Below are 24,390 nucleotides of genomic sequence, written 5' to 3'. Positions count from 1 at the left end.
TACTAACACCATGTACCAAATTTCAGCCAGATCGGATGAAATTTGCTTCTCTTAGAGGCTCCGCAAGCCAAATCGGGGGGTTAATTTATATGGGAGCTATATATAATTATGGGCCGATGTGGATCAATTTTTGCATTGTTGTTAGAGATCATATGCTGACACCATGTACCAAATTTCAGCCGGATCGGATGAAATTTGCTTCACTTAGAGGCTTCGCAAGCCAAATCTGGGGATCGGTTTATATGGAGGCTATATATAATTATGGACCGATGTGACCCAATTTTTGCATTTATGTTAGAGACTATATACTAACACCATGTACCAAATTTCAGCCGGATCGGATGAAATTTGCTTCTCTTAGAGGATTCGCAATCCAAATTTGGGGGTCCGTTTATATGGGAGCTATACGTAAAAGTGGACCGATATAAACCATTTGCAATACCATCCGACCTACATCGATAACAAGTACTTGTGCCAAGTTTCAAGTCGATAGCTTGTTTCGTTCGGAAGTTAGCGTGATTTCAACAGATGGACGGACGGACATGCTCAGATCGACTCAGAATTTCACCACGACCCAGAATATATATATGCTTTATGGGGTCTTAGAGCAATATTTCGATGTGTTACAAACGGAATGACAAAGTTAATATACCCCCATCCTATGGTGGAGGGTATAAAAATAACCGAATTAATATAAGTCCTAAAAGCCCACTTCATTTGTGTTATTTTTTATTTCTTCAACCCTTTTGATTTGAAGGAAAAAGTTGGAGTTAAAAATTATTAAAATATGTTTACCGCCTAACGAAGTTTTAAAACAGGCACAATTTAAGTACAATTTATTAACTTATGGACGCAATTTAAGTAAACTTCGCCCATTTAAGACAAATATATTTAAAATTTAGTAAAATTTTGTTCTTAATTTGTACAAAGCTTTTTTTCTCATTTTTAGTTCACGTCATTATAGTAAGCAAAAAATAATTAAAATTAGAAAAATTTTCTCATTTTTGGCAAAATTAAATTAAAATCAACAAATTAACATGAACTACAATAAAATCGGCTATAACAAATTTTGTTTCAATTTCTCTGAGAGTCCATTAAAACAAAATAAATCAAGTGTATCAAAATTTGCATAAAATGTTGTTCAAAATTTTAAATTAATTTATTATGAATACTTCAGGGCCCCGCAAATACCATGCGAATGCAATACGAAAATCCCACACCTCCAGGTTTAACGACTTGCTGATATTTATTAACGTTTGCTTCACCAGTCAGTAATAACCTCTTCAGTTTTCTTGGAGACTTTAAAGTGAACGCTACACCTAACGCGTGCAGAGCGGACCATGAAAATGGACCGTGGATTACTGATCGTTATTGGTCTTTGTTTATTGCTCACATTTGAAGGCAGTCGTCAAAACGTAACAGCCCAAGAATATCGCCTTAGAACAAATGTCTTGCCTGAGGCATACGATATCGCTTTTAAACCTTATCTACAATCCACGGATGGTATAAAACAATTCACATTTGATGGTGAAGTAAACATTACGCTTCATGCTGAAGTCACCAGTGTCGAAAATATTACGTTGCACAAGGCCCAATTGGAGATTTTGGAATGTGCCATATACAATGGTAATGGTGACCATCTTGAGAGCATTAACCTCGATCGATTACAATATGACGCTATAACGGAGAAACTTACAATTCCATTGAAAACACCTTTGAATTCAAATGTGAATTATACATTGTATTTCAAATATACCGGAAGGATACGTGACGATTTGGGTGGTATTTATCGAGCCACATATGATGATGGGGTCAAGTAAGTACAAGTGGGGTGTGTGTATTAATATTCTGGCATACCTGATTAAAATTTCATTTGATTAATCTCTAAATGTGTTATATGTCGAATTATTTCCTTGCGATAAGATTTCAATGTCAAACCCGATTAACATTCACCGGCATTTTCATATAAAAAATGATCGTAAATAAAGTTACGTTTCTATCAGGGCGATACATTTCATAACAAACAAATGGTAATAAAAAAATAATACGTTACGACCAGGCGGTGTTGCCAGTATTTTTCTGGCTCTCGTCTCAAAAAATCCCCATTTAAATAAAAATAAAAATCCAAATAAATTTTTGACAGGTTTTTTATTAAAAAATAAATCTATTGTAGAAAATCAGAGAACAAAAAAATTTAAATGCAATAAGATCAGGATTACAAACACAAAAGCAGGAGAGCAAAATTCTCAAGATGTGAAAGTAAGAGTTCGGTCACGATCTGTAAGTGTAGAAAGTAAAAAACATATAGAAATAAAATTTTGAAAAAATTTTCTATATAAATAAAATTTTTACAAAATTTTCTATAGAAATACAATTTTAACAAAATTTTCAATAGAAATAAAATTTTGACAGAATTTTCTATACAAATAAAATTTTGACAAAATTTTCTATACAAATAAAATTTTGACAAAATTTTCTATACAAATAAAATTTTCAACAAAATTTCTATACAAATAAAATTTTGACAAAAGTTTCTATAGAAATAAATATAGACAAAATTTTCTTTAGAAATTAGATATTGACAAAATTTTCTATAGAAGTAAAATTTTAACAAAATTTTCTATAGAAATACAATTTTCTATAGAAATAACATTTTGACAAAATGATCCGTAGAACTGCAATTTTGACAAAATTTTATATAGAAATAAAATTTAGACAAAATTTTCAATAGAAATAAAATTTTGACAAAATTTTCTATACAAATAAAATTTTTACAAAATTTTCTATACAAATAAAATTTTCAACAAAATTTCTATACAAATTTCTATGACAAAATTTTCTATAGAAATACAATTTTAACAAAATTTTCAATAGAAATACAATTTTAACAAAATATTCAATAGAAATAAAATTTTGACAAATTTTCTGTACAAATAAAATTTTCACAAAATTTTCTATACAAATAAAATTTTCAACAAAATTTCTATACAAATAAAATTTTGACAAAATTTTCTATAGAAATTAGATATTGACAAAATTTTCTATAAAAGTCAAATTTTAACAAAATTTTCTATAGAAATACATTTTTCTATAGAAATAATATTTTGACAAAATTTTATATAGAACTGCAATTTTGACAAAATTTTATATAGAAATAAAATTTAGACAAAATTTTCTATAGAAATACAATTTTTACAAAATTTTCTATAGAAATAAAATCTTGATAAAATTTTCTATAGAAATAAAATCTTGATAAAATTTTCTATAGAATAAAATTTTGATAAAATTTTCTATGGTAATAAAATTTTGGCAACATTTTCTATAGAAAAACAGAATTTTGATAAAATTTACTATAGAAAAAAAAATTTGACAAAATTTTCTATAGAAACACAAATTTGACAAAATTTTTATAGAAACAAAAATTTTACAAAATTTTTATAGAAACAAAAATTTGACAAAATTTTCTATAGAAATTAAATTTTGACAAAATTCTTTATAGAAATAAAATTTTTACAAAATTTTCTATAGAAATAAAATTTTGACAAAATTTTCGGTAGAAATAAAAATTTGACACGATTTTCCATAGAAATAAAAATTTGACAAAATTTTCTATAAAAATAAAGTTATGACAAAATTTTCTATAAAAATAAAGTTATGACAAAATTTTCTATAAAAATAAAGTTATGACAAAATTTTCTATAAAAATAAAGTTATGACAAAATTTTCTATAGAAGTAAAATTTTGACACGATTTTCTATAGAAATACATTTTTGACAAAATTTTCTATAAAAATAAAATTTTCTACAGAAATAAAATTTTGACAAAATTTTCGATAGAACTGAAATTTTGACAAAATTTTCTATAGAAATAAAATTTTGACAAAATTTTCTATAGAAATAAAATTTTAACAAAATTTTCTATAGAAATAAAATCCTGATAAAATTTTCTATAGAAATAAAATATTGACAAAATTTTCTATGGTAATAAAATTTTGGCAACATTTTCTATAGAAAATCAGAATTTTGATAAAATTTCCTAGAGAAAAAATTTTTGAAAGTATATTTTTGAAAGTATATAAAGCAGTAAATTCGGCCGGGCCGAATTTTAAATACCCACCACCATGAATCAAGTATAATAGTTTACTATGAAAACTCTTCTAATATATAGAATTGTAGGCGGTTTGATGACAAATCTTCTCCCAAACGAGCCAGGTCCCGAAGACAAACTTTAAAGATTCTACCTATGAATACCAGATAAGATTCTGGATTTATGAGAACCAATTTTGTTTGAGTTTTAGAGGAAATATAAACATATCGTGTATATGTTGAAATTACGCCTTGATTTAAAATCTTAAATCTGTAGATTTTTCCGCATTTATTTAAATACGATGAGTAAAATCTGGAACTTTTACTTTCAGTTTGAAACAATTTTCATGATCAGTGCGCCTGCTATACCCTGAAAGAAGTGTTTTGTTTTTTGAGAAACGTAATTTTAGACAAGCAAAGTATTCTTTTGACACAAATTTTAGAGATAATCGCTGAATAAACGAAAACACTTTATAAGAAAAAGAAATTTCGTTTGTCTAAAATTTTATTATAGATTACTAATTTCCAGCAAATCGGATAAAAACTACGTATTCTAGAAGCCCAAGAAATAAAGCCGGGAGATCGGTGTATATGGGGGCTATACCAAAACATGGACCGATAGGCACCATTTGCTACTCACATATTTGTGATCTTAAAATACCTCCAGATTTTAAATTTCAAACAAATCGGTCAAAAAATATAGTCTCTAGACGCCCAAGAAGTAAAAATCGAGAGATCAGTCTATATGGGGGTTATACCAAAAAATGGACCGATATACCTCAATTTCGGCACTTTTATTTGTGGTATAAAAATACCTCTAGACTTCGAATTTCAGGCAAATCATGTAATAAATACAGTTTATTGTAGCTCAAGAATTTCAGGCAAAGCATATGGTAAATATAGTTTCTAGAAGCCCAAGAAGCAAAATGGAAGATCGGTCTATATGGGGGCTATACCAAAACATGGACCGATGAGCACCATTTTCGGCACACCTTTTCATGGTCCTCAAATACCTCTATATTTCCAATTTCAGGCAAATTGGATAAAAACTACGGTTTCCAATTTCAGGCTTCCAATTCCAAATTTCCACTTTCAGGCAAATCGGATGGTAAATATAGTTTCTAGAAGCCCTAAAAGCAAAATCGGTATATCGGTCTATATGGGGGCTATATCAAAACATGGACCGATGCGAACGATTTTCGACACACCTCCTTATGGTCCTAAAATACCTCTAGAATTTCAATTTCAGACAAATCGGATAGAAAATACTGTTTATAGACGCTTAAGAACCAAAATCGGGAGATCGGTCTATAAGGGGCCAATACTAAAACATGGATCGATACGGACCATTTTCGACACACCTCTTTATGGTCCCACAATACCTCTAGATTTCCAATTTCAGGCAAATCGGATGGTAAATATAGTTTCTAGATCGGTCTATATGGGGGCTATATCAAAACATAGACCGATGAGCACCATTTTCAAAAATTTGCTATAAAATTTTGACAAAATTCATTATAGAAATAAAATTTTTACAAAATTTTCTATAGAAATGAAATTTTTACAAAATTTTCTGTAGAAATAAAATGTTGACACGATTTTCCATAGAAATAAAATTTTGACAACATTTTCTATAGAAATAAAGTTTTGATAAAATTTTCTATGAAAAACAAAATTTTGACAAAATTTTCTATAGAAATAAAATTTTGAAAAAAATTTCTATAGAAATAAAATATTGACAAAATTTTCTATAGAAGTAAAATTTTAACAAAATTTTCTATAGAAATACAATTTTCTAAAGAAATAACATTTTGACAAAATTTTCTATAGAACTGCAATTTTGACAAAATTTTCTATAGAAATAAAATTTTTACAAAATTTTCTATAGAAATAAAATTTTAATAAAATTTTCTATAGAAATAAAATCTTGATAAAATTTTCTATAGAAGAAAATTTTGATAAAATTTTCTATTGTAATAAAATTTTGGCAACATTTTCAATAGAAAAACTGAATTTTGATAAAATTTCCTATAGAAAAAAAATTTTGACAAAATTTTCTATCAAAAACAAAAACAAAATTTTCTATAGAAACAAAAATTTGACAAAATTTTTATAGAAACAAAAATTTTACAAAATTTTTATAGAAACAAAAATTTTACAAAATTTTCTATAGAAATTAAATTTTGACAAATTTTTCTATATAATTTTGACAAAATTCTTTATAGAAATAAAATGTTTACAAAATTTTCTTTTTTTCTATAGAAATAAAATTTTGACTAAATTATCCGTAGATATAAAAATTTGATACGATTTTCCATAGAAATAAAAGTTTGACAACATTTTCTATAAAAATAAAGTTATGACAAAATTTTCTATACAAATAAAATTTTGACAAAATTTTCTATACAAATAAAATTTTGACTAAATTTTCTATAGAAATAAAATTTTGACACGATTTTCTATAGAAATACATTTTTGACAAAATTTTCTATGGTAATAAAATTTTGGCAACATATTCTATAGAAAAACAGAATTTCCTATAGAAAAAAATTTTGATAAAATTTGACAAAATTTTTATAGAAATAAAAATTTGACAAAATTTTCTATAGAAATTAAATTTTGACAAAATTCTTTCTAGAAATAAAATTTAAACAAATTTTTCTATAGAAATTAAATTTTGACAAAATTCTTTCTAGAAATAAAATTTATACAAATTTTTCTATAGAAATAAAATTTGGCAAAATTGTCTGTAGAAATAAAATTTTGACACGATTTTCCATAGCAATAAAATTTTGACAACATTTTCTATAGAAATAAAATTTTGACAAAATTTTCTATAGAAATAAAATTTTAACAAAATTTTATATAGGAATAAATGTTTAACAAAATTCTGTATAGAAATAAATTTTGACAATATTTGATATATAAATAAAATTTTGACAAAATTTTCTATAGATATAAAATTTTGATAAAACTTACTATAGAAATAACATTTTGACAAAATTTTCTATAGAAATAAAATTTTGACAAAATTTTTTATAGAAATAAAATTTTGTTTTGTTTTTTTTTTTTTTTATATTGTTGGTTTGTTTTTTAATCATATCTGTTGTTTTGATTGCAGTTGGTATCTTCTTACCCAACTCCATAGAACTGATGCACGTACTGCATTTCCATGTTTCGATGAACCACAATTGAAGGCCAAATTTCGAATGCGCATTACACGACCCAAAGAATATCAATCATACTTTAATACAAGATTACTATCAACATCGCCGGAAAGGTAAGTCTAAATAAATTTACTATTACCCCCGGTATCTATATACGACCCTTTTCAATTCCAGTGATGGACGCTATACGGATTATTATGAACAGACACCACTTATATCCAGTTATGGAGTTGCTTTCACAGTGGGAGATTTTGTGGTGGAAGGCTCAAATGATATGAAATATATAATGAATTCCAAATTCAAAGGTAAAACCACTTTTACTCAGGAAGTAGCTGTGAAAGCTCTGGAAGCTTATGATTCATATACTCAATTACCCTATAAATCAATGGGCAATGAGTTAATGCAAATGGCTCTTATGGGTAGATTTCCCCATAGTGGTATGGAAAATTGGGGTCTGATAATGTATAAGTAAGCTCCAACTCACATATAGATTTCAAATTACATTTTTTTTTTTAATCTTGTGTTTTTGTTTTAGAGATATCCTTTTAGCCCATGAACCTCAAATATCTGATGGTTGGTCCAACAAGGAACGCACAGTAGGCTTAGTTACCCATGAAATAGGCCACATGTGGTTTGGTAATAGTTTGACACATAAATGGTGGAGTTGTTTTTGGCTCAATGAAGCTTTCCCCACTTACTATCAACATTTTTTGGGTCATCAGGTAAGAGCTGGTATTCAAGAATAATAATTTATAGAAGAGCACTCTTCACCACTACAATGCAAGCTCTCTCACATCACCACAAACAACTGCAATGCATACAGTCAAACAGTTATACTTATAGGGCATAGCTTTGGGCGCCCTCGAGCCGATATAAAGAACTTTTATTTAACTGAAAGTGACCAACTAAAGACCAAAATACAACTAGACTAAAAAATACAAATTTTGGGATAAATATTAAATTACATTATTATACCCTCCACCATAGGAGGGGGGTATATTAACTTTGTCATTCCGTTTGTAACACATCGAAGACCCCATAAAGTATATATATTCTGGGTCGTGGTGAAATTCTGAGTCGATCTTAGCATGTCCGTCCGTCTGTTGAAATAACTTCCGAACGAAACACACTATCGACTTGAAATTTGGCACAAGTAGTTGTTATTGATGTAGGTCGGATGGTATTGCAAATAGGCCATATCGGACCACTTTTACGTATAGCCCCTATATGAGCAGACGCTCAGATTTGGCTTGCGGAGCCTCTTGGAGGAGCAAAATTCATCCGATCCGGTTGAAATTTGGTACATGGTGTTCGTATATGGTCTCTAACAACCGTTCAAAAATTGGTCCATATCGGTCCATAATTATATATAGCCCCCATATAAACCGATCCCCAGATTTGGCCTGCGGAGCCTTTAAGCGAAGCAAATTTCACCCGATCCGGCTGAAATTTGATACATGATACTAGCATATGGTCTCTAACAACCATGCAAAAATTGCTCCACATCGATCCATAATTATATATAGCCCCCATATAAACCGATCCCCAGATTTGGCTTACGGAACTTCTACGAGAAGCAAATTTCACCCGATCCGGTTGAAATTTGGTACGTGGTGTTAGTATATCGTCTCAAACAACCATGCAAAAATTGGTCCATACCGGTCTTAATTATATATAACCCCCATTTAAACCGATCTCCAGATTTGACCTCCGTAGCTCTTGGAGGAGCAAAATTCATTCCATACCGGTCTATAGTTATATATAGCCGATCCCCAAAAATAATCTACCAAAATTATATTTCTATAGAAAATTTGTCAACATTTTATTACTATACAAAATTTTATTACTATAAAAAATTTTGTGAAGATTTTATTTCTATACAAAATTTTGTGAAGATTTTATTTTTATAGAAAATTTTGTCAAAATTTTATTGCTATAGAAAATTTTGTCAAAATTTTATTTCTATAGAAAATTTTGTCAAGATTTTATTTCTACAGAAAATTTTGTCAAAATTTTATTTCTATAGAAAATTTTGTAAAATTTTATTGCTATAGAAAATTTTGTCAAAATTTTATCGGGAAATATATAAATACGATCGGCTAATATATCAAAATTTTAAATTTAATATATTATTAAATTAATCGAAAACCGGAAGCTGCTGAGACGACAAAGAGAGTTGCCGGTAGTTTCAAGCGAAACCCTAACCTCTCTCTCTGAGATCCCGCAAATAAGCTGGGTGTATCGTCTACAACCGTGCATCGAGCCAAAAAACGAGCCGTACTATCGACTTACAAGAAGGTAGTGACTCCAAATCGCGATGATAAACAAAATACGACGGCCAAAGCGCGATCCCGGAGGCTGTACACGACGATTCTGACGAAGTTTGACTGCGTGGTAATGGGCGACGAAACCTACGTCAAAGCCGACTACAAGCAGCTTCCGGAACAGGAGTTTTATACGGCAAAAGGAAGGGGAAAGGTATCAGATATTTTCAAGCACATAAAACTGTCAAAGTTCGCAAAGAAATATCTGGTTTGGCAAGTCATCTGTACCTGTGGCTTGAAAATCAGCATTTTCATAGCTTCCGGGACTGTCAAGCAAGAAATTTACGTGAAAGAGTGTTTGAATAAACGTCTGCTGCCTTTCCTGAAGAAACACGGTTGTTCCGTACTGTTTGGGCCGGATTTGGCATCTTGCCATTACGGTAAAAAGGCCATGGAGTGGTACGCCGCCAACAACGTGCAGGTGGTTCCCAAGGACAAGAACCCTCCCAACACGCCAGAGCTCCGCCCAATTGAGAAATACTGGGCTATTGTCAAGCGGAACCTAATGAAGCCAAAAAAAAACTGCTAAGGACGAGCAGCAGTTCAAGGCAAACTGGCTTTCTGCGGCGAAGAAGGTGGACAAGGTGGCTGTACAACATCTGATGGCAGGTGTCAAGCGTGAGGCCCGGCAATTCGGATTTGGAAAAGCGAAAACCTAACTGAATATTTTTCCTGAATTTTATACTAATTGAACTTGAACAAATATAAACGGCCGTAAATTCGGCCAAGCCGAATCTTATGTACCCTCCACCATGGATTGCGTCAATCGAATTACTTGGGTTGTGGTATCTTAAATCGTTTTCTAAATTGTGTGTTAGTCCATACGTGGTATACATTAGACAAAAAAAAGTATGTGTAGGTAAGTCTACAAATAATTACGAATCGATATGGACTTTTTCACGGTACGTAGGGAGCCAGAATTGCAATATGGGGGTCGCTTATATGGGGGCTATATACAATTATTGATATGGACAATTTTTGTGTGATTGGGGATCGATTTATCTGAGGGCTATATATAACTATAGACCGATATGGACCTAGTTAGACATGGTTGTTAACGGCCATATACTAGCACAATGTACCAAATTTCAACTAACTCGGATGAAATTTGCTCCTCCAAGAGGCTCCAAAACCAAATCTCGGGATCGGTTTATATAGCCCCCAATATATGATTATGGACTGATATGGACCACTTTTGGCATGGTTATTAAATATCATATACTACCACCACGTACAAAATTTCAACCAGATCGGATGAATTTTGCTTCTCCAAAAGGCACCGGAGGTAAAATCTGGGGATCGGTTTATATGGGTGCTATATATAATTATGGACTGATATGAACCAATTCCTGCATGGTTGTTGGATACCATATACTAACATCACGTACCAAATTTCAACCGAATCGGATGAATTTTGTTCTTCCAAGGGGCTCCGGAGGTCAAATCTTGGGATCGGTTTATATGGGGGCTATATATAATTATGGACCGATTTCGACCAATTTTGGCATGGGAGTTTGAGGCCATATATTAACACCACGTACCAAATTTCAACTGAATCAGATGAATTTTGGTCTTCCAAGAGGCTCCGGAGATCAAATCTGGTGATCGGTTTTTATGGGGGCTATATGTAATTATGGACCGATGTGGACCAATTTTCGCATGGTTGTTACAGACCATATACTAACACCATGTACCAAATTTCAGCCGGATCGGATGAAATTTGCTTTCTTAGAGGCCTCGCAAGCCAAATCAGGGGATCGGTTTATATGGGGGCTATATATAATTATGGACCGAAGTGGACCAATTTTTGCATGGTTGTTAGAGACCATATACTAACACCATGTACCAAATTTCAGCCGGATCGGATGAAATTTGCTTCTCTTAGAGGCCTCGCAAGCCAAATTTGGGGGTCCGTTTATATGGGGGCTATACGTAAAAGTGGACCGATATAGCCCATTTGCAATACCATCCGACATACATCAATAACAACTATTTGTGCCAAGTTTCAAGTCGATAGCTTGTTTCGTTCGGAAGTTAGCGTGACTTCAACAGACGGACGGACGGACATGCTCAGATCGACTCAGAATTTCACCACGACCCAGAATATATATACTTTATGGGGTCTTAGAGCAATATTTCGATGTGTTACGAACGGAATGACAAAATTAATATACCCCCCATCCTATGGTGGAGGGTATAAAAAGAAATTTAATTTGATTTTTTAAATAAACGATTTCACCGATTTACACGCGTTTTCCCTTGACCAAATTTTGACCGTATAATCACCCTTTAGTAATTATACATGTCAAATTTGGTTGAAATCGGTTCAGATTTAAATATAGCTTCCATATATATGTTTTTCCGATTTGGGCAAACATGGCCAAAGTATCCACATTTTCCGTATAAAATCGCCACTGCTTAGTCGATAACTTGTACAAATTACTCCAATTTCTCTTTACTTTTAATACGGATCTATCGACCAATAAATCAAAAATACACTTGTGCGAAGTTGCCTCAAAATTGGTTCAGATTTAAAAAGTAAAATAAAAATATTTTTTACTAACATTGTGATCCATCCCAGGGCATTAGCCGACTTAAATTTTAAGTATATACACTAATAGAAAAAATTACGTTTCACAATCGTGAACGGACGTTGTCAAAATGAAACGGAAACGTTCACAAAAAATCAAAACGGAATGTTCACAATTTCGTCCACGGGCGTTCACGATTTCATGAACGGCAGTCGTTTTTCTTTGGCCATGAAAAGTTTTAAAATAATCGTTAGACGTTGTTATGGCAACTCCGCCGTTGGTGCAATGTGCTAAGGCGACTGTTAATGCGTATCGTGCAGGCAACACAGGCTCGAGGCACGGTAGCGGAAATATTTTTTTTTATTTTGTTTACAAATTCGTAACCATTGCGTTCTCAGATCATGAACGCTGGTTGTTGTCTTGACAACGTATGGTGTCATTTTTACGTTGTCGGATTGACCCCATCTGTTCTCAGTTTGACAACACATGTGTGTTGATTCATTTTCATGAACGGATCGTTTCGAAATGACCACGCCGTTCATGATTTTTTCTATGGGTGTAGATTTTGTAGAAATCATACAAATTTTGTCCAGATCGGGTCAGATTTAAATATATGTTTATGGGAACATAAACCTTTATATATAGCACCTAACACATCGACGGATTTGACATGGTATCGAAAATGTGGATCTGCAAAGTTGTGTCCCGCCCGACTTTACACTTTCCTTACTTGTTTTGATTTGTTTTTGATTTTTCTTTTCCAGATATATCCCGAATATGAATTGGAAAAACAATTTGTTTTGAATGAAATGCATACAATATTCAGTCTGGATGCTACCAACAGTTCACAACCATTAACCAGTCCCGAAGAAACTATACAAACCCCCACAGAAGTTGGTTCGAAATTCAGTAACATTGCCTATAATAAAGGAGCATCAGTGGTTCGCATGATAGCCAATGCTATGGGTAAAGAGAATTTCGACAAAGCCATAAGAGAATACATTAAAGAGAAGTAGGGGTCATATTCTCTTCATTCATGCAAAATCCCATTAACCTGAAATTATTATTTTTTTTTTTTGCGAAATTTTAGTCATTTGAAAAATCCTGCTCCAGAAGATCTATTCCATCAATGGAAACGTTTTTGGCCTAATGAACACCAAGTGGATTTAGATCAATTATTTAAAGATTGGACAGAACAACCTGGATTCCCTATGTTGCGTATTTCAACTACAGATTCGGGTCATTATCTTTTGAAGCAAGAAAGATTTCTCTTGGATTCGAATGATGGAAGTGATATTTCTCTTAAGTACACAATACCCATTACCTATACCACAAACAAAGAGAGGAATTTTGATGAGCTTACTCCACGATTTTATTTAAATAACACATTGGAGGCATATGAATTTGGTAATGCCGAGGGTGATGAATGGCTGATATTGAATTAACAACAATCCAATTACCACCGAGTATTCTATGAAGCCCCGTTATTGGAAAAACTGTGTAAAGCTTTTAAGGCTAATAATCACAGTGATATTCACATTATTAATAGAGCTCATTTGGTGGATGATCTTTTCACCTATGGCCAGATGGGGCTTATGGGCTATGATCAAATTTTCGATTGCATGGAATATTTGGCCACTGAATTAGAGTATGTGCCTTGGCAACCGGCTTTCAAAGCTTTTGAGACTCTAGGTCAACGTTTAACATTGAATCAACATGAAAAATTTGGAGAATTTCTTTTCGATATTTTGGATTCTCTTTACAAGAAATTGGGTTTCGATTATAATGCCAAAGATTCAATATTGGATATTTATAATCGCAATAAGGCCATCTCCTGGCTTTGTAGATATCATCATTCCGATTGTAATGCCAAAGCCCAATATCATTTTAAATCAACCGAGTCTGGTAATGTGCCCACTGATTTCCAGGAATCTCTTTATTGTGCTGCCATTCGAGAAGCCCAATTTGATATCTATTCCGCATTGAAAGACAAGTATATGCATGAAACCAATGAAATTCAAAAGGAGAAAATTTTACGGGCCATGGGTTGTACTCAACATTATGTGGAGTTTCATTTTGCCTTCATCTTGACAAGTGATGTAAGTGAAGAAACAAAACCCTCTGCTATTGCCAGCCTCTATAGTCAAACTCCAGAAAATGTTGACGAAGTTTACCAGGCTCTTACGGAAACTTTTGAAATTGAAATTTTACAAAATATGTAAGTTACTCTTTACTAACTAAAATGATAGCCGTCATTCTAACACTAATCCCCTATCCTTTTAGCTTAGGGGGATGGTCCGTCTTGGCTTCGGTGATAAGTGACCTAGCCAATTATTTTACCACCCAATCACAATTGGATAGTCTCAAGGATTTCATTGAAATGAAAGGTGATCTCTTTGGTTCGTCTCGTTACATTTTGGAAAATGCTGTACCCAAGGCAGAGGCAAATTTGGCTTGGTCTGCCAAACACTTGGCAAGTCTTTTCGAATATCTAGATCAACGTAATGGAGCATCTGCAATTAATTCTGCGTTATCTCTGCTACCATTGTTGGTAGTTGCCTTTGTCAATTATATTCTGTGATTAATGTTAGATTAATTGAAAAATAAAGAAATTCATAAATAGCCAATAAAAAAACAACTTTCTCCAAAAATTTAGATCTTCGATTTGTCACCAAAAAAGGCAGGCTAAAATATATAAAAACAAGTATATACGGCCGTAAGTTCGGCCAGGCCGAATCTTATGTACCCTCCACCATGGATTGCGTAGAATCTTCTACGAAAGATTAAAGACTTGAATATCATATACTACCACCACGTACCAAATTTCAACCAGATCGGATGAATTTTGCTCCTCCAAAAGGCACCGGAGGTCAAATCTGGGGATCGATTTATATGGGATCTATATATTATTATCACGTACCAAATTTCAACCGAATGGGAAGAATTTTCAAATCTGGAGGTCAAATCTGGTGATAGGTTTATATGGGGCTATATATAATTATGGACCGATATGGACCAATTTTTGCATGGTTGTTAGAGACCTTATACTAACACCATGTACCAAATTTCAGCCGGATCAGATGAAATTTGCTTCTCTTAGAGGCTCCGCAAGCCAAATCGGGGGATCGGTTTATATGGGGGCTATATATAATTATGGACCGATGTGAACCAATTTTTGCATGGTTGTTAGAGACCACATACTAACACCATGTACGATATTTCAGCCGGATCGGATGAAATTTGCTTCTCTTAGAGGCTCCGCAAGCCAAATCGGGGGATCGGTTTATATCGGGGCTATATATAATTATAAACCGATATGGACCAATTTTTGCATGGTTGTTAGAGACCATATGTTAACACCATGTACCAAATTTCAGCCGGATCGGATGAATTTTGCTTCTCTTAGAGGCTTCGCAAGCCAAAATGGGGGATCGGTTTATATGGGGGCTATATATAATTATGGACCGATGTGAACCAATTTTTGCATGATTGTTAGAGACCATATACAAACACCATGTACCAAATTTCAGCCGGATCGGATGAAATTTGCTTCTCTTAGAGGCTCCGCAAGCCAAATCGGGGGATCGGTTTATATGGGGGCTATATATAATTATGAACCGATATGGACCAATTTTTGCATGATTGTTAGAGACCATATACTAACACCATGTACCAAATTTCAGCCGGATCATATGAAAATTGTTTCTCTTAGAGGCTCCGCAAGCCAAAATGGGGGATCGGTTTATATGGGGGCTATATATAATTATGGACCAATGTGGACCAATTTTTGCATGGTTGTTAGAGACCATATACTAGCACCATGTACCAAATTTCAGCCGGATCGGATGAAATTTGCTTCTCTTAGAGGCTCCGCAAGCCAAATTTGGGGGTCCGTTTATATGGGGGCTATACGTAAAAGTGGACCGATATGGCCCATTTGCAATACCATCCGACCTACATCAATAACAACTACTTGTGCCAAGTTTCAAGTCGATAGCTTGTTTCGTTCGGAAGTTAGCGTGATTTCAACAGACGGACGGACGGACGGACGGACATGCTCAGATCGACTCAGAATTTCACCACGACCCAGAATATATATACTTTATGGGGTCTTAGAGCAATATTTCGATGTGTTACAAACGGAATGACAAAGTTAATATACCCCCCATCCTATGGTGGAGGGTATAAAAACTACACGCAGAAAAGGAATATGATCACCCCAAATATGTTTCAAGAGCAAAATGTTATTTTTGGACGGTGGACATGGAACATTTGTGCCCCAAACAGGAATCAAATGGGGGCTATACCAAAAAATCAACCGCTATACACCATATTCAGCACAACTCTTTGTGAACCTTAAATATGTCTAGAATTTCAATTTCATCCAAATCGGATAAAAATTGCGGTGTTTAGAAGCCCATATGGAGGCTATACCAAAACCTCAACCCATACACATCATATTTGCTACAACCCTTTGTGGACCTAAAATACTTTTACATTTTGAATTTCAGGCAAATTGGATAAAAATTGGAGTGCCTAGATGCTCATGAAGTCAAATCGGGAGATCGACCTATATGGGGGCTATACCAAAAAACCTGGACCGATATACACCATATTGGGCACATCTCTTTATAGACCTAATATATCGATAGATTTCCAATTTCAGGCAAATTTCGGTGTTTTAGGTACTAAAGACCCAAAATCGGGGGATCAGTTTATATGGCAGTTATATCAAAACCCAGGCCGATATAGCCCATCATCGAACTTGGTCGTGCAGACAAACGACGAATCTGTGCCAAATTTCAATACCACAGTGTCATTATTCAAGGCTTTAGCGTGATCACAACAGACGGACATGCTTATATCTTCTCCCTGATCAAGCGCCCCTGTAATAATTTTCTCAGCTTGGCTAATATATTTTTCACAAATTGTGAAGTCATTTCCTAAGGACTAGGGCCTAGTTTAAGTTAGGTTAGGTTAGGTATAGTGGCAGTCCGATAGTTCAGGCTCACTTAGAGTACTCAGTCCACGTGATAAGAGAGAAATTCTATATTTAGATAACGTTCTTTTAGGAACCTCCTTTTTATAGCCGAGTCCGAACGGTATTCCACGTTGCGGTGAAACCACTTAGAGAAGCTTTGAAACATTGAGAAATGTCGCCAACATTACTGAGTTGGGATAATCCACCGTTGAAAATCTTTTTCGTGTTTGGTCGAAACTGGGTTCACGACCCTGTGTATGCATGCACAGAAAAAAATTTCACGAACATTTTTCCAATTAAAATCCTAATTGACTTTTAAGAAATATTCAATTAAAAATTTAATTGATTCAACAAATTTTTTAATCGAAACAAAAATCAATCACACAAATTAATAATATCAATAAATTTTTTAATTGGATCAATTAATTTTTTAATTGACTACCAATTAATTTTTTAATTGATATTAGCATTTCTGTGATTGAAGACATTTCAATTAAAAAATTAATTGGATCAATTAATTTCGTGATTGAATCAGAAAAAAATTTTTTTGTGTGTGGCCACCGTCGTACCGGTGGCTCAATATTTTATTTATAGAGAATATTTTGTCAAATTTTTATTTCTATAGAAAATATTTTCAAAATTTAATTTCTATAGAAAATTTTTTTCAAAATTTTATTTCTATAGAAAATTTTGTCAAAATTTTATTTCTATAGAAAATTTTGTCAAAATTTTATTTCTGTAGAAAATTTTGTCAAAATTTTATTTCTATAGAAAATTTTGTCAAAATTTTATTTCTATAGAATATTTTGTCAAAATTTTCTTTTTATAGATAATTTTGTCAAAATTTTATTTCTATAGAAAATTTTGTCAAAATTTTATTTCTATAGAATATTTCGTCAAAATTTTCTTTTTATAGATAATTTTGTCAAAATTTTATTTCTATAGAAAATTTTGTCAAAATTTTATTTCTATAGAAAATTTTGTCAAAATTTCATTTCTATAGAAAATTTTGTCAAAATTTTATTTCTATAGAAAATTTTGTCAAAATTTTATTTCTATAGAAAATTTAGTCAAAATTTTATTTCTATAGAAAATTTTGTCAAAATTTTATTTCTATAGAATATTTTGTCAAAATTTTCTTTTTATAGATAATTTTGTCAAAATTTTATTTCTATAGAAAGTTTTGTCATAATTTTATTTCCAAAGAAAATTTGTCAAAATTTTACTTCAGTAGAAAATGTTGTCAAAATTTTATTTCCAAATAAAATTTGTCAAAATTTTACTTCACTAGAAAATTTTGTTAAAATTTTATTTCTATAGAAAATTTTGTCAAAATTTGATTTCTATAGAATATTTTGTCAAAATTTTATTTCTATAGATAATTTTGTCAAAATTTTTTTTCTATGGAAAATTTTGTTAAAATTTTATTTCTCAAATTTTGTCGAAATGTTATTCTTATAGGATATGTCAAAATGTTATTTGTAAAACTAATTTTGTTATTTCTATCATTTTATTTTCTAACATTTTATAAAATTTCATTTCTATAGAAAATGTTGTCAACATTTTATTTCCATAGAATATGTTGTCAAAATTTTATTTCTAGAAAATTTTGTCAACATTTTATTTCTAGAAATTTTTGTTAACATTTTATTTCTAGAAAATGTTGTCAAAATTTTCTTTCTAGAAAATTTATTGACACAATTAACTTTTTTATCAAATTCGGAAGACTAACCCCCATTTTCAGGAAGCTCCGTTAGCGCTACGTTAGCAAACGAACTTTTAAACCGTACTATGGACATGTCAGTCATCTTGTCTATATATTCCATATGCCAGTTAGGAACTTAACTGCTAAACATTTTTCAGTTAAAGTTAACCGGAGAGAATATATTTCGATTTTAATTTCTATTAACTGGGAGTTAGAGTCTAACGGAGATACATGAAAATGGCCGTAAGTCAGTTAAAAAAGTGATGAACATTTTTTTATTTTATAATTAAAAATGTATTTCAAACAAGCAATTGTTATTACAAATAAAAACTCTAAGTCAATTCAGAAAGTAATTGAAAATATTTACCTTTTTTAATTAAAAAATTATTGAATTTTGCAATCAACATCAATTAAATTTTTAATTGAACCAATTAAAAAATTAATTGAAATTTGCTAATGAAATCAATTATTTTTTTAATCAAGAATTTTTTCTATGCCCAATTAAAACTGTGATTGATACTATCATTTTCGTGATTGAATACATTTCAATTAAAAAAGTAATTGGATCAATTATTTTGGTGATTGAATCAGAAAAAAACATTTTTTGTGTGTATAGAAAGATTTTTTTTAAATTTTATTTCTATAGAAAATTGTGTCAAAATTTTATTTCAAATTTTTATTTTATCAAAGTTTTCTTTCTACAGTAAATTTTATCAAAGTTTTCTGTGTATAGAAAATTTTGTCAAAATTTTATTTTTCAAAGTTTTCTTTCTACAGAAATTTTTATCAAAGTTTTATTTGTATAGAAAATTTTGTCAAAATTTTATTTCTAGAAAATTTTGTCAAAATTTTATTTCTATAGAAAATTTTGTCAAAATTTTATTTCTAGAAAATTTTGTCAAAATTTTATTTCTATAGAAAATGTTGTCAACATTTTATTTCTATAGAAAATTTTGTCAAAATTTTATTTCTATAGAAAATTTTGTCAAAATTTTATTTCTATAGAAAATTTTGTCAAAATTTTATTTCTATAGAAAATTTTGTCAAAAGTTTATTTCCATTCGTATTGTTTTGTTATTGTTGGTTTTGTTCTTTAAGCATTGTTGTTGTTTTTTTTATTTCAACTTAAAACCATACATTGACTAAATTAAAGTGTAGTTTAAACAAAGGAAAAGATTGTTTGTCAAATTTATTTGGGCAAAGCCCTAAAGACTGCAAGATTGGATGGACGCACGTTTCGGAATTACCACATTCCTCATCAGCATCCTCTACTTGAAGCAAAACTATCAACCAATTATCACAATAAATTCAGGCAGTTTATTAAACCCAACAAAAACCACACTTGAACCCTCCGAAAAAAGGTTTTACATTGATAGCCGGCTTATGCCGAAATAAATTCGAAACAAACATATCTCTTTTCCTATGCCACTGTCAAATCATCGATTTGAATGCAGTTGGCTGGGTTTATTTTGAGCGTGCTTCCTCTTCTTTTTCCAATTTATTCTGATAATTGGTTGATAGTTTTGTTGCAAGTAGAGGATGCTGATGAGGAATGTTGTAATTCTGAAACGTGCGTCCATCCAACCATCTTGCAGTCTATAGGGCTTTGCCCAAATAAATTTTACAAACATTCTCTTCCTCTGTTGGTTAAGCTACACTTGTAGTTTAGTCAATGTATGGTTTTAAGCTGAAATAAAAAAACAAGTAAATAAGTAGAAAGTCGGGCGGGGCCGACTATATCATACCCTAAACCACCCTTACTGAATTAGTAATCATAAGCATTTGTGGGGTAACATTGATATAGGTCGGGGAGATAAACCGCAGTTGCATATTTAAGAAAATTAAGGGGTACATGTTTATGGGTGCTTTGTCTCAATCTGACTAAAGCTCATAGTCAGTGTTGCCAGGGAAAATGTTCAGTTTACCCTACAAGGACAAAAAAAGTTCTCTACTTCCCATACATTCCCAAACAATTTTCCTTACAATATTTTTCGTTAAATTTAAACAAATTTTACAAATCAAAAATGGTTCTAAGTACTTTATTATCTTAAAACATGAAAATGCAAGGTATATAACCGAGAACATAAATTTGTATTACCAACACGTTTGCAACAGTTGGTAGAATTCTACCAAAAATATTATTTTTTTATCTCTATAGAAATAAAATTTTGGAAAAAGTTTCTATAAACAATTTTTTTTTTGAGAAAATTTTCTATAGAAATAAAATTTTGATAATAAATTCTATAGAAATAAAATTTTGAGAAAAAATTCCATAGAAATAAAATTTTGAGAAAATTTTTTAGAGAAATAACATTTTGAAAAAAAAAATCTATAGAAATACAATTTTGACATCATTTTCTATAGAAATAAAATGTTTACAAATTTTTCTACAGGAATAAAGTTTTGACATAAATTTCTATAGAAATATTTGTTTGGTAGATTTGTGGTAATCTTCAAATTTTGTTAGAATTTTTTTTGGCACGAGTGGTAACTGTTGTTACCACACATTGTTAAAGATCAAGCCTTGGCGGCTTCTAATTTCCTCTTCTACACCCAGAGAAGGAATATGATCACCTCAAACATGTTTCAAGAGCAAAATGTTATTTTTGGATGGTGACCATGTAACATGTTCGCTGCAACCATGTTATTTTCTCCGAAAATACTTATCTGTTTTCGGAAAGCATGTTATGTTTGCCGAGAAAACAACATTTTTGCGACAAACATGTTACATGGTCACCATCCAAAAATAATATTTTGCTCTTGAAACATGTTTGAGGTGATCATATTCCTTCTCTGGGTGTAGGCCATACATATAGGGAATTTCCCCTACTTCTAGGAACACTGGCTGTAGTTGATATTGCACCTACGGAGTTAGTATGCCACTAATATTGGGCCCATTATTAAAAAAAAAAAAATCGCTCAATAACTGTGGGTAATAAATCCAAATTTGTAAAAATCGAGCAATATTCTTATGTAAGAGCTACAAGTACGTATAAATACGATCGGCCAGTACATCAAAATTTGAAATTTGAGTAACATTGGTTAATAAATAAGAGTACTATGGCCAAATTTGGGAAAATCGAGCGATGCATATATATGGAGGCTATATCTAAATCTGAACCAATTTGCATAATATTTTGCGGGTTTGATTAATACCACAAAAGGTTACCTGGTGCAAGATTTGAGTAAGATCAGTTAGGAAATGAGGCCTGTATGGTCAAACATAAGGTTATTAGGGGCGAATTTTTCAAAATCGGGCGATACATATATGGGAGCTATATCTACATCTGAACCGATTTCGATGAAATTTTGCACATATAGTTAGTACTATAGAGGACTGGATCTAGCCAACTTTGAGCAAGATCGGTTAATAAATAAGGGTTCTATGGCCAAATTTGGGAAGATCGGGCTATACATATATATGGGAGCTATATCTACATCTGAACCGATTTCGATGAAATTTTGCACATATAGTTAGTACTATAGAGGACTGGATCTAGCCAACTTTAAGCAAGATCGGTTAATAAATAAGGGTTCTATGGCCAAATTTGGGAAGATCGGGCTATACATATATATGGGAGCTATATCTAAATCTGAACCGATTTCGATGATTTTTTGCACATATAGTTAGTACTATAGAAGACTGGATCTAGTCAACTTTGAGCAAGATCGGTTAATAAATAAGGGTTCTACGGCCAAATTTGGGAAGATCGGGCTATACATATATATGGGAGCTATATCTAAATCTGAACCGATTTCGATGATTTTTTGCACATATAGTTAGTGCTATAGAAGACTACATTTAGCCAAATTTGAGTAAGATCGGTTGATAAATAAGAGTTTTATGGCCAAATTTAGAAAAATCGGGCGGTACATATATATGGGAGCTATAGCTAAATCTGAAACGATTTCGATGATTTTTTGCACATATAGTTAGTGCTATAGAAGATTACATTTAGCGAACTTTGAGTAAGATCGGTTGATAAATAAGAGTTTTATGGCCAAATTTAGAAAAATCGGGCGGTACATATATATGGGAGCTATAGCTAAATCTGAAACGATTTCGATGATTTTTTGCACATATAGTTAGTGCTATAGAAGATTACATTTAGCGAACTTTGAGTAAGATCGGTTGATAAATAAAGGTTTTGTGGCCAAATTTGGGAAATTCGGGCGGTACATATATATGGGAGCTATAGCTAAATCTGAAACGATTTGGATGACATTTTGCAAACTTGAAGGGCGATGGAAAATATTACATTTTGCCAAATTTGGTGATGATCCGTTTGAAAAAAAGCGCAACGTGACCCCATTTGTCGAAATCGGGCGATACATATATATGGGAGCTATATCTAAATTTGATCCGATTTCTTCCAAATTCAATAGCGTTCGTCCTTGTACCCAAAAAACTCCCTGTACCAAATTTCATCAAAATCGGTTAATAATTGCGACCGGAATCCTGTGAACAACAAATACATGGACAGACGGACGGACACCAAGCGCTAGATCGACTCAGGAGATGATTCTGAATCGATCGGTATATATTTTATGGGGTCTAAAATCAATATTTCTGGTAGGCACATTTTTTGGCCGATCAAACTTATTATACCCTGACCACTATGTGGTTTAGGGTATAACAACAACAAAATTTTATTTCTATAGAAAATTTTGTAAAAATTTTATTTCTATAGAAAATTTTGTCAAAATTTTATTTCTATAGAAAATTTTGTCAAAATTTTATTTTTATAGGAAATGTCAAAATTTTATTTCTACAAATAATTTTTCAATCATTTTCTTTTCTCACATTTTATAAAATTTTATTTCTATAGAAAATTTTGTCAAAATTTTATTTCTTTAGAAATTTTTGTCAAAATTTTATTTCTTTAGAAAATTTTACCAAAATTTTATTTCTTTAGAAATCTTTGTCAAAATTTTATTTCTTTAGAAAATTTTGTCAAAAAACCCTGGTCTACTAAAACTTCTTTACAGTTCGAAGCCAATACATTTTAATCAAATTCGCAAATTTCTTATAGTGTGAATTATTTGTTTTTTCACCCTTTTACATTATGATGCCTTAACTCTCCTCTCAATTACTTAAAAGGTGGTTGACATTAACCAAAAATAATGATAAATTCCTAATCCAAAATGATTTTATGTTGGCTACTGATGATGGCGATGATGAGAATGATAGTATGTAAAAACCACAATTTATGAATGGGAATGGTCATTTGGATTGAAGTTTTCCATTATCATTATGTAGTTGTTGTAGTTTACAAACACTCCCACACACACACACACTCACCGAACCCAGGACAAATCCTTCGGAAATCACTTTTGCAATGACATCCGAAAACAGCGGTAGGTCTCCACCACATAATGTTGTTCCCATGTTCCCTAATTAGAATGGAAGGGAAGGGTGAAAGCACTAGCGGCAAAATCAAACAACAACATACATTGGGATGTTGGAATGTAGTAACCATGTTCCATGGTTTATAGTGAAAGAGGTCTACATTTAGTTTGGCCTTTTTTTGTGTTGCTTGCTATCCTTAACTCCACTCCATCTTTTTTTTTTGTAGAACGATAATTTTTTATTAAAC

The 24,390-nt window shown here is 31.7% G+C and overlaps 2 protein-coding genes across 2 annotated transcripts; both read left to right on the top strand.

The window, feature by feature from the left end:
* The first annotated feature begins 1,278 nt into the window (after nucleotides 1–1,278).
* Nucleotides 1,279–14,745, top strand: LOC142239434 (membrane alanyl aminopeptidase-like). Its single transcript, XM_075311255.1, has 7 exons — nucleotides 1,279–1,816; nucleotides 7,207–7,365; nucleotides 7,427–7,720; nucleotides 7,788–7,974; nucleotides 12,872–13,119; nucleotides 13,198–14,325; nucleotides 14,391–14,745. Exons 1-6 carry the CDS (start codon nucleotides 1,341–1,343, stop codon nucleotides 13,550–13,552), a joined length of 1,719 nt encoding a protein of 572 aa, XP_075167370.1. The 5' UTR covers nucleotides 1,279–1,340; the 3' UTR covers nucleotides 13,553–14,325; nucleotides 14,391–14,745.
* LOC142235624 (aminopeptidase N-like) lies at nucleotides 13,694–23,991 on the top strand. The gene is made up of 3 exons (XM_075306887.1): nucleotides 13,694–14,325; nucleotides 14,391–14,654; nucleotides 23,895–23,991. The coding sequence occupies exons 1-3, from the start codon at nucleotides 13,694–13,696 to the stop codon at nucleotides 23,989–23,991; spliced, it is 993 nt and encodes a 330-aa protein (XP_075163002.1).
* Nucleotides 23,992–24,390: the final 399 nt, after the last annotated feature.

Source organism: Haematobia irritans, chromosome 1 (assembly GCF_050003625.1).
Source record: "Haematobia irritans isolate KBUSLIRL chromosome 1, ASM5000362v1, whole genome shotgun sequence".
Lineage (NCBI taxonomy): Eukaryota > Metazoa > Arthropoda > Insecta > Diptera > Muscidae > Haematobia > Haematobia irritans.
This window is presented reverse-complemented; position numbering and strand designations above follow the sequence as displayed.